At 44.4% G+C, this 12,281-nt stretch overlaps 1 protein-coding gene across 1 annotated transcript in view; it reads right to left on the bottom strand.

Annotated features, from left to right (window-relative positions):
* ZMAT4 (zinc finger matrin-type 4) overlaps window positions 1–12,281 on the bottom strand; it is a 436,402-nt gene that overhangs the window by 345,796 nt on the left and 78,325 nt on the right. Inside the window, exon 3 of the mRNA XM_040361262.1 lies at window positions 7,127–7,286. Within this exon, the coding sequence (XP_040217196.1) occupies window positions 7,127–7,286 (160 nt within the window). The remainder of the gene's footprint in view (window positions 1–7,126; window positions 7,287–12,281) is intronic.

Genomic DNA, 12,281 nt, shown 5'->3' with positions numbered 1-12,281 from the left:
TCACTCTGCTCTTTCCACAGTAAATTATGAGAGAGACCATCCACAAAAAAAACCTCCCCTCAGGCACCATCCCTAAAGTACAAATTACCGTAAATTTTAATTCCACCCCCTCTAAAGATGGGGGAATAAAGTTAAACGGAACTTGGAATGAAGTTATTGAGGACATTTGGAACAATTAAAATGTAACAAACTTTATAACGTCATTACAAGGCATTAAAAACTAATAGGTAGATTCAGATAGATAGGACTAAAGTTACGGCGGTGTAGCTTAGCGTGTTTAGGCTACGCCGCCGTATGTTAGCTAGGCAAGTACATGATTCTCAATGTACTTGCCTGCTAATATACGGCGGCGTAGCCTAAAGCGGGTGGGCGTAAGGGCGCCGAATTCAAATGTGTTGGAGGGAGGCGTGTTTTATGGTAATGAGGCTTGACCTCACGTTTTTTACGTTTCTTTTTGTAACTGCGCATGCGCCGGGCGCCTGCATTTCCCAGTGTGGATTGCGGCTAAGTACGCCGCACGGGCCTATTGATTTCGACGTGGACGTAAACTACGTAAATCCCGATTCGCGGACGACTTACGCAAACGACGTAAAAAATTCGAATCTCGCGGCGGGAACGGCGGCCATACTTTAACATTGTTATTCCACCTAATAGATGGAATAACTTTAGGCCTGCTAATGCCTTACGGAAACGGCATAAATCGACTGTGGCGGGCGTACGTTCGTGAATCGGCGTATCAACTCATTTACATATTCTACGCCGACCGCAATGGAAGCGCCACCTAGCGGCCACCCACAATATTGCAATCTAAGATAGGACGGCGCAAGACGTCGTATCTTAGATATGTTTAAGCGTATCTCTGTTTGAGCATACGCTTAAACATAAGTCGGCGTAGATTCTGAGTTAGGTCGGCTTATCTACTGATAAGTCAGCCTAACTCTACCTGAATCTACCTAATACAGTGGTGGTCCAAAACTATTCGCCCCAAAGATATCTCCCCTTTAAATGTGGTAGTGGGCCAGTCCTTATATCTCTGGTCGTTATATAAAAATAAGTTGTCCTTACTCCCTCTTAACCCCAGGCTAGCTTCTTATTTGGATGACCTCTCATTCCCAGCGGCATTTCCCAATCCGGGGGTATTTTCCCTCTGGATCTCAAATAACCTAGTGACCCTGGACTCATTCATTACAGAAAGATGGGGTGATTCACTCCTTCCTGTCCTTGCAATCCTCCTACTCCCTCCCTAGGTCAGAATTTTTCAAATATTTGCAAATCAGACATTTTTTTAACTCTCGTTACCCGGGGACCCTTGCTAACCCTGTTGCTACTTTTGAGGGACTTTGCGGTCCCGCTTCCAGAGCCAGGGGAACCATCTCCCGCAGGGCTCAAGTCCTGCGGGAACGCGTGGGAACGGAGTTCCTGCACTTTTTTCACAGCAGGAACGCAGTTCCCTTTGCAGGATTAGAGCAGCTGAGAACAGCCAAGCCAATCCTTCACTAAGCGGCGATGTCCAGCTCAAGTCACTGTCAGGGGCAGGCGAACCTTAGTAATCCTTTATGTTACTGGCCGCTTCCTATATATGGATTCATCAGGTAGTGTACGGGTATTCCGTCACTTCCTCGATGCCGCAATGTCTCCTGGGAGCTTTTGTCATTGTTCCCAGGAGACATTGCGGAGGTCTATCGCAAGTTATCGCGGGATTTAGAAAGAAGCATGACAAAAGCTCCCAGGAGACATTGAGGCATCGAGGAAGTGACGGAATTCCCGCACACTACCCGATGAATACATATACAGGAAGCGGCCAGTAACATAATGGATTACTAAGGTACAGTGGATCGAAGAAAAAAAAAACATGCGGTTTAGTAATTATGCATATGAGCGTATCATCTTTTTTTTTTTTTGGTGGGGGAGTGGATCTTGGGTGGGAGTTCCCACACTTTTTTCCCTAGGACTTGACCCCTGATCTCCCAACCTATATGGTTTCCTGGGTGGCCTCGGCCTCCCAGTGAAATCCTCAGCCGTACTGGGTTGGGAGTTGGAGACGGGGGTGGTGGCTTCCCCGGAGGAGTGGGCGGATAGGATCTCCAATATGCACAAAATCTGCGGCGGTGAAGGAAACGGTGGTGAAGTTACACACCAGGTGGTATTTTACCCCGGCTAAATTGCATAAGATCTTCCCCGCTGTTTCTAAGCTTTGTTTCAGGGGTTGTCCAGAGAAAGGCACCCACTTTCACATCTTTTGGAGTTGTACATCCCTGAAGGACCTGTGGCGGAGGGTTACAGATAGGGTTGCAGCGATCACAGGGATTCAGATTACTCTAACACATCAGATGTGCTTTTTTTTCGCTGAGATACCAGGTTCCACACCCTCTGAACAGAAATTAGCACACACACTTTTCAGTGCGGTCCACTGGTCCATTGCCTTGTTCTGGCGAACTCCTGGAGTTCTGTGGGATCAGGTTCTCAAACGTATGGCGGCCATCCAGATCATGGAAAGGGTCTTCCATACCATTATGGATACTATGCAGGTTTATGATTTGAAATGTAAGCCATGGTCTCCTTATTCACTCGTTCATTAGTATGGCCACTCCATCCCTGTTCCATCTCGCTAAATTACTTTTAGGCTGACACCTGTTTGGGTGCCTTCCCGTAACCTGCTACGCTTTCCTTTCTGGATGGCGCAGTTTTCTTTTATTTATTTTAGCTTATGTTAGTTTAGTTTTGTTTTTTTCTCCATTTTTATTTGTGTGTTCTTTTCTACCTTTCATTATTTTTCGTTAAATTGTTATTGGCTCTAATCAGTAGTGTCGTGATATTGTGGCGAGGCCTGCTACTGCCCTTTGCCTGGATTCTGATGTTTCAGCTCTCGCTGACGCCACACGATTCCTAATGGACTTGTAGCTTGTGTCACATTTGTGGACCAGGATGGTTTGTTCTCTGTTATCTCTTATTGTTACATGTCCTATGTCAATGTGTTTATGTCATTGGCCACTTTATTTTGTTCATGTTATTACTTCTTCAATAAAAACGTTTGTATTAAATAAATAAAAAAATAAAAACATACTGTACATCAGCATATATTAATTAATTAACACCTCTAGGACTAAGCCCCAGTGGGCGGTCTGAAATATGTCAGAGGGCATGGCGTGTGGAGTGGAGCAAGGCTGAGGCCGACTTATACATGTTCACCCCATAGACTGGATAGAGGTGACCAGCATTTCTTTTAAAGTTAGCATATATTAATTGCAATATCATTTTAACCGTAAGAAATGCAGACCCCCGAAGTCGGAAGAGACCCCCGGAGCTGCCTAATAAATTACTTTAAAAACGGTGTAGTGTGTTTTATTTTTGACACTTTTTTTTTCCAGGTGAATGGGTAGGGGTACGATGTACCCCTACCCATTCACATAGGGTGAAAGATGATACCGTTCTAAAAACTGATGCTCCCTTGGCTTTGCTTCTGTCCCACTAAACCAAAAGGGTGCTGGCTATGCACAGGTGCATTGGATGGAAGAAGATCCTGGACTGCCGCACTCCTTAAAACGATGTCTTTATTGTACGAATGGAAAAAACAGGAAATTACCACGCTAAAAATAAACAAAGTAACATAATCTGCAACAACTAAGTGTTATACACACAACAAATACAAAGGAATAGAAAATGAAGTTGCACTGTGATTAATTAATAACAAATACTAAACTAATATAATACGTTAAAGGGACAATGTGTGAACAAAATAACCCTTATAAAGTGAATACAAAAAAGTCCAATTGTGAAAATAAAGTTCAAATGGCAAGAGAAAGTCAATCAGCCTGCAGCTGTACTCCCAATTGAAAGGATTTTGTGAAACAAATCTTGTGTTGAAACCAATCCGGATTATTGGAGGTCCAAAAAACAAACAACCACCACCAAAAATAACACCTTTAAAAGATGGAGGCTTACCAGAAGGCAAGCATAACGAGCCTGCGGCTGTAAACCCCAGCCTGGGCCTTGAAGTCCACACCGGGTAAGAACCAGTAGAGGGAACCTCCAAATGGATCGTCAGCAGGTTATGTGTGTCAAAAAAATATATGCATAGTGAAGTATTGCAAAATAAACATAAACAAATATGACTGCCACTAGCAAGAGTGCCACCACCACCAGATCACCTAGTAAATTGGAGGCTTACCAGAAGCCAAGTATTATGAACTTGTGGCTAAACACCCTAGCCAGGGCCTTTGTATGGACCGACTGCTGACTCTGATGTCCTACAGATACTCCAGATATTACACCAGCGATGATTGGCCAAAAAGGAATAAAGGAGCCCACATAGTGAAGTACGCTTAAAAATCCTCCCAAGTTTAATTAAAAATGCACTTACAGAAAAACAGATGGATAAAAGCATGGAAAATTGTAAAGCCGGCCGGCTTACTGGAACGCCCGTTCCACTCGGATCGTCACGTCATACGTCAGCACGTCACCTTCCCGACGTACGTTTCGTCATAAAATTTACGTCGTCTGGGGCTTTTATCCATCTGTTTTTCTGTAAGTGCATTTTTTATTAAACTTGGGAGGATTTTTAAGCGTACTTCACTATGTGGGCTCCTTTATTCCTTTTTGGCTAATCATCGCTATTGTACAAATACAATCCAAAAAACAACCAAAGCGATACAGTCAAAATGAAGTGAACATAGGGTGGGGGGCCTGGATCTGGGGGCCTCCTTATTAAAGGGGGTTCCCAGATTCCGATATGCCCCCCACCCGCAGACCCCTACAACCAACGGCCTGGGTTGTCGGGAAGAGGCCCTTGTCCTCATCAACAAGGGGGGACAAGGTGCTTTGGGGTGGGGGGCGTAGGGCAAAGCACCCACCCCCAATGTTGAGGGCATGCGTCCAGGTATGGTTCAGGAAGGGGGGCGCTCGTTTGTCCCCATGCCCTTTCGTGAGCGGCCACGCTGTGTGCTTGGATAAGAGTCTGGTATGGTTTTTGGGGGGACACCCATGCCGTTTTTTCGGCGTAGGGGGTTCCCCTTAAAATCCATATCAGACCGAAGGGCCTGGTATGCTCTAGGAGTGGAAACCCATGCCATTTTGTTTTTTTATTATTTTGCGTGGAGTTTCCCTTCAAGATTCTTACCAGACACAGTGCTTGGTATTGTCGGGGATCGAAGTCGGATCCCTGTTCATTGAAGTCGGACGCATGTCGGACTTCAAGTCGCAGGGCAAAGTTGGATCCAAAGTAGTAAGACTGTCGTGTCACACCAGTGTGAACCTGGCCTTATGCAGAGAATGCATTAGAACCAACTTTAATCCAACCCCTTAAAAAATATTTGTCATATAACTGAAGTCTGGTAGGCAACTGAACAGTCCACAGCCACACAGCAGTTATTATAAGAACACATTTGCTGCTCATCAGCATTGATTATTTAAAGGTTCTTGGAATGGAGACTGAGTGCCCTACTTGGCGAGCTAGACTGTCCTTGTTCTGTGTGATTAGAATGGCTCTAGGCTCATAAGATTTATTTGCAGTCTTGGCTTTCCTGTGCTAAAATCCCCGTCATATTGAAGGAAGCAGACAATTTGTGCGGCTTCAATTGCCTAAAGGGTACAACGGGGACTTTGTGTATTTTTACATCATGGAACAGACAGAGAAATATAGATACCATTCCATGACTGCATGACACACCTGGTGCTGCCATTGCTATAATTCACACATCATGTCAAAAACAAGGCCTTGTCATGTGGCCCTTGTACCCAGTTTTGCAGCTGGAAGGTAGTGGAACTCCATTCCGGCACCTCACCCTCCACTCCTGCTCCCTGCTGTCACTTGTAAAAAACAGAAGCCTTCTGTTTTTACAATAGACCGCTTTGCTCTCAAATGTAACAGACCCCTGCCAGGGCTGTTTGAAGTAATTTTTTTGGGCCCCAAGCAAAATGGGGGCCCCCAAACACCCCCCACACACAAAGCCTACGTTAGTGCTACACTAATTTTTTACACCCATGTTCTTACTCCTCCCTAGTCCCTATGTTTTTCTATTCTCACCTCCCCTTCTTCCCTGTAGGCTGCTGCTGTAGCGTGGCCGAGCTCCTCTTCCTCCTGTCAGTCCGCTGTTCTATCATTATGGGTCCCCAGTCCCCTATCAGATAGTGCCGATGTCAGGCTGAGTACCACCTGGTACAGGAGATTCAGTTTCCTGTGTTCCAGACTGAAAGGAAGTAAGCACTCAGTGTGCACTTCCTGTTAGTCAAGCCGGGAACAGGAAACTGAATTTCCTGTACCACGCGGGGTACCCGGCCGGACTAACAGAACTCCAGCAGGAAGGAAGAGGAGCTCGGCCACGCTACAGCCTGGGAAGGGGAAGTTGGGGGCCCCAAGCAATTGTTTGTTTTGCCTGTCCTGTAGTGACGGGCCTGACCCTTGCACACACTCAGGACAGGACATGGTGGGGACAGCTCCCCAGAGAGAGAGAGAGAGAACGATCTCCCTGCAAGGCAAGGCAGATCTGCCTACACAGGGAGGTACTAGAGCCGGACCAGGTAGGAGAGAGTGGAGATATAGTGCACCCCTAAACTCTGTACATAGCACATCTGTAAAGCCTGCACTCTGTACGTAGCCCACCCCTAAACCCTGCACTCTGTACATAGAGAACCCCTAAACCCTGCACTCTGCACATAGATAACTCGATCTCAGGTAAGTAATTCATAATGAGCTAGTCTGAGTGAGTAACTGATCGTCGTTCCCTATAACAGGGAACAGACGATCGGCGTCACTGCCACACAGAAGAACAGGAAAGGTTTGTCAACACTCACCTCTCCCCGTTCTTCAGCTCCTGTGACCCGATCGCGGGACACCGGAGGCGATCGGGTCCCGCGGGCGCGGTCACAGAGCTCGGACCGGGTCGCACGTGCGACCCACGGCTGGGCTCTTAAAGGCAACGTACAGGTACGTGCCTGTGCCCAGCCGTGCCATTCTGCCGTCGTAAATGTGCAGGAGGCGGTCCTTAAGTGGTTAAAGGAACCTATTTAGAAAATGAGAAACAAACCTTTATAACCCCTTTTATATTTAGAACAACGAATCCACAAAGCTCCAAGATATTTAGCAGCAGCATTCAATGTCCTGTTTCTGTTATAAATAAGTGTCTCTCACCCGCTCGAGCTGGAATGTCTGGAGACTCCCCAAGGACCAGTTTCACTCTCTTGGCGTGAGTCTTTCCTTGGTAATGGGATTCAGCGACAATCGCAGATGTGAAGAACATGTTACAGAGGGTGCAGCATTTGTTTTTATCCACTTCAGTCTCATCGCTTTCCTGTTTAAAAAAAAAAAAATACAAGTAAAATATGTGCCTTAAAATGTTATGAATCATGAGAATCTATGTACACAATATAGCCCTCATAGTAAACAAAAAAAATGTATTAATAAAAATGCCATAAAATTATCCCCTATTTAGTAGACGGTATAACTTTTGCACAAACCAATCAATAAATACTTATTGCGATTTTTTTTACAAAAAATATGTTAAAGAATACGTATCGGCCTAAACTGAGGGAAAAAAAAATATTTTATATATTTTTGGGGGATATTTATTACAGCAAAAAGTAAAAAATATTGTTTTTTTTTTCAAAATTGTCGCTCTATTTTTGTTTATAGCGCAAAAAATAAAAACCGCAGAGATGATCAAATACCACCAAAAGAAAGCTCTATTTGTGTGAAAAAAAAGGACGCCAATTTTGTTTGGGAGCCACGTGGCACGACCGCGCAATTGTCAGTTAAATCTACGCAGTGCCGAAAGCTGAAATTTCGTCTGGGCACGAATGGGGTATATGTGCCCAGTAAGCAAGTGGTTAAAAAAATTGTGGGAGCAACTGCGCTAATAGATATAAAAATGAACAAACTAATGCTCATAAATAATACACGTGTATAAACAAAATCAATGTAGAGAAAGCTGCACCTTCCTGTAAATATTGTACAGTAATAACATAAAATGGAAAAAACAAGATGCGCTATACAAAAAAAGAAATTTTTTTTTTAAAAGTCATGACATAGATCAGTGTCCATAAATGATCTAAAACGTAAAGAAAGTCCTGATCCCCAGTGAAGTGAAGGAAACAGAAGAAACAGTCCATAAGTGTTGATCTAAGGCTGTGGTGACGATCCAATAGATAGAAAAACCTCCACCATAAATCAATATGTCTGCTTACCAGATGACCAGCGGTCTCTTAATTAAAAGAAGACCCCAGAAGGCGTGTGGGTAAACACTATGGCAGTTGGAATGTAGAAAGACTGAATATCAAGTACACCTCCGTCTCAAGCCAATCGATTGAAAATTGGGGTCCCGATAATCATGGAAGACACATAAGGGCCACAATAGTGTAATAACGTAGGTAACATTTATTAAAAAGAAGAAAAAAACGCACTTACATATAAACGATATAAAATAGGCATGTCAAATTTGGAGCTCCGGCCGGAAGCCAACCAAAAAGACCCGTCCAAGTAGGTAGGGAAAGGTGCAGTCAATGGGGGGTGATCCGATACAACACTCGTTCCGCCCAACCGGTTTCGCGAAAACTCGCTTCCTCATGGGCTCGCTTCCCCCGTGCCCCATGAGGAAGCGAGTTTTCGCGAAACCGGTCGGGCGGAACGAGTGTTGTATCGGATCACCCCCCGTTGACTGCACCTTTCCCTACCTACTTGGACGGGTCTTTTTGGTTGGCTTCCGGCCGGAGCTCCAAATTTGACATGCCTATTTTATATCGTTTATATGTAAGTGCGTTTTTTTCTTCTTTTTAATAAATGTTACCTACGTTATTACACTATTGTGGCCCTTATGTGTCTTCCATGATTATCGGGACCCCAATTTTCCATCGATTGGCTTGAGACGGAGGTGTACTTGATATTCAGTCTTTCTACATTCCAACTGCCATAGTGTTTACCCACACGCCTTCTGGGGTCTTCTTTTAATTAAGAGACCGCTGGTCATCTGGTAAGCAGACATATTGATTTATGGTGGAGGTTTTTCTATCTATTGGATCGTCACCACAGCCGTAGATCATCACTTATGGACTGTTTCTTCTGTTTCCTTCACTTCACTGGGGATCAGGACTTTCTTTACGTTTTAGATCATTTATGGACACTGATCTATGTCATGACTTTTAGAAAAAAAAATTCTTTTTTTGTATAGCGCATCTTGTTTTTTCCAGCAAGTGGTTAAAGCAGTACATTTTTTTTATTATTCCAGTTGATCCTTAGCTTTGTGAATATTTTAGCTCCCAAATGTAGCAGGAAAAGCACTTTAAATGCTAAAACAATACATGTGCAAAATGACAGTTGTATTTATAGGCAAATCCTCACATCTATTCTGGCGATGCTTTGAACCTTTGCTTTCATGTTTCCCCAAAGTACCATAAAAGCTGAGAACAGTGGGGAGTGCGGCACATATCTAAACCCCCAAGACAGTTAAAAAAAAAAAAAAAGTTAAGATCGAATTCCCAGGCTTCATATAGATTATATATATTATATATAAGCATGCCTCTGAGAGAGGCATTTAAATTCCACCCCCGCCCCCAAATGTAAGCCGCTGGGAATATCATAATATTTAAACTCGTACAGCGGGAATGATAAACCGTTCCACCTGGCGCTTGCAATTAGCGAAAAAGTGATTACCGCTAACGGCTGGCACCGAAAATATTCATCTTGACAAAACGTCTGCGTAAAAACGTCTACATAATTTACCGGGGAAAGGAATAAACCACTTACGTGGAGCTGTAAAACTGCCAACCCAATTGATCCCAACTAGCAATGAATAATTCATTATTAGCTGGAGAATAATTTCCATTGTCATAAAACCTGTTGACGCCGTAATGAAAAGGCTGTAAGTATGTATACTGTACAATGTATAAGGGGCATAGACTATGTTAGAGCCCTGGCCATTCCAATAACTCCATGATACAATGCAGCGCCGCGGGAAAGAATCGATAGAAAACACAACCGTAAGAGAAGACAACAGGAGGCAAAAAGTACGACGTTCCGAAACAGCAGAACCAGAGGAGATTCAGATTGAATGTGCAAGACTATAATATATTATGGAGGGAGGTGGATATAGCAGAACATATTGCATTTACTATATTCAAAAAATCAACACTTCAAAGAGGAATATTATTGTGAACTTCTTTCAAAATAATAAACTATAGTAACATTTATGAGAGCTCTCATCTATCATACTAAACAGCCTGGCCAGGCAGTGGGAAAAGCAACCCTAGAGGGGTCACCAGCAGGAGGAAGGAGGTCCTGATTCCTCTATGTAGATCTTTATATCACTAGAGGGGTCACCAGCAGAAAAAAGGGGGTCAAGATTCCTCTATGTAGATCTTTATATCACTAGAGAGATCTCCAGCAGAAGGAAGGAGGTCCTGATCCCTCTATGTAGATCTTCATATCACTAGAGGGGTCTCCAGCAGCAGGAGGAAGGAGGTCCTGATTCCTCTATGTAGATCTTCATATCACTAGAGGGGTCTCCAGCAGAAGGAGGAAGGAGGTCCTGATTCCTCTATATAGATCTTTATATCACTAGAGGGATCTCCAGCGGGAGCAAGGAGGTCCTGATCCCTCTATGTAGATCTTCATATCACTAGAGGGATCTCCAGCGGGAGGAAGGAGGTCCTGATTCCTCTATATAGATCTTCATATCACTAGAGGGGTCACCGGCAGGAGGAAGGAGGTCTTGATTCCTCTATATAGAGCTTTATATCACTAGAGGGATCACCAGCAGGAGGAGGGGTCCTGATTCCTCTATATAGATCTTTATATAACTAGAGGGGTCACCAGCAGGAGGAAGGAGGTCCTGATTCCTCTATGTAGATCTTTATATCACTAGAGGGATCACCAGCAGGAGGAAGGAGGTCCTGATTCCTCTATATAGACTTTTATATCACTAGAGGGGTCACCAGCAGAAGGAAGGAGGTCCTGATTCCTCTATATAGATCTTTATATCACCAGAGGAGTCACCGGCAGGAGGAAGGAGGTCTTGATTCCTCTATATAGAGCTTTATATCACTAGAGGGATCACCAGCAGGAGGAAGTAGGTCCTGATTCCTCTATATAGATCTTTATATCACTAGAGGGGTCACCAGCAGGAGGAAGGAGGTCCTGATTCCTCTATGTAGATCTTTATATCACTAGAGGGATCACCAGCAGGAGGAAGGAGGTCCTGATTCCTCTATATAGACTTTTATATCAGTAGAGGGGTCACCAGCAGAAGGAAGGAGGTCCTGATTCCTCTATAAAGATCTTTATATCACTAGAGGAGTCACCGGCAGGAGGAAGGAGCTCCTGATTCCTCTATAAAGATCTTTATATCACTAGAGGGGTCACCAGCAGGAGGAAGGAGCTCCTGATTCCTCTATAAAGATCTTTATATCACTAGAGGGGTCACCAGCAGAAGGAAGGAGGTCCTGATTCCTCTATATAGATCTTTATATCACCAGAGGGGTCACCAGCAGGAGGAAGGAGGTCCTGATTCCTCTAGATGAGGGATCTTCAAATTTTCTAAACAAAGGGTCAGTTTACTGTCCTTCAGACTGGGAGTAAAAAATACCCCAGCATCAGTGGGAGTAAACAATGTTTCAGGCTTGGTGGTCAGTAGGAGTAAAAAAAAAAATGACATACCACCTGTGTTCAGTGCAATAAAGAACATTGTCCAACAATTGGTGTTAGAGGGACAGTGGTCAATCGTTTATATCAGTAGGAGGAATTATGTCCCATTGCTGGTGCCAGCAGTAGTTGTCAGTCCACAGAAAGTAGATTCACACATGCTTGAGATTTATACTTAGATTTAATATATATATATATATATACACATACACATACACACACACACACAGTATATATACACTTGTCAGCTTCATTTTTTATTGCCCCCACCTGTCAGCTTCATTTTTATTGCCCCCCAGGGCAGGGTCCCACTTTTTAAGCCTCATTTATTACTGTACTGTCCCCAGCCCCAGTGCTCCCACTTGTCACCTGACCTGCTCCAATCAGGTTCTATTTGCTCACCTTCTAATCTGGACTGGTCTGGTGTGGTGGGCAGTTGAGCGCCAGTCTTTGTTCCCTGGTCCAGGCTGGGGGGCCCCCCTCAGGCAGTCGGGCCGCTCGGGCAATGCTCTGTGGTAGTCGGGACGGGAGGAGTCAGGAGGAGCTGCTGCCGCGTTTAGTGAAGGAGAGGTGGTGGGTGGACTGGGAGCGCAGGGCAGCACCGGGTAAACGCCTTGCTCCTCTCGGCCTCGCTCTGCGAATGTGACGCCACTGG

Source organism: Rana temporaria, chromosome 8 (assembly GCF_905171775.1).
Source record: "Rana temporaria chromosome 8, aRanTem1.1, whole genome shotgun sequence".
NCBI classification, from domain to species: domain Eukaryota; kingdom Metazoa; phylum Chordata; class Amphibia; order Anura; family Ranidae; genus Rana; species Rana temporaria.
Note: the sequence above shows the minus strand (reverse complement) of the source record. Positions and strands in the feature narration are given on the sequence as shown.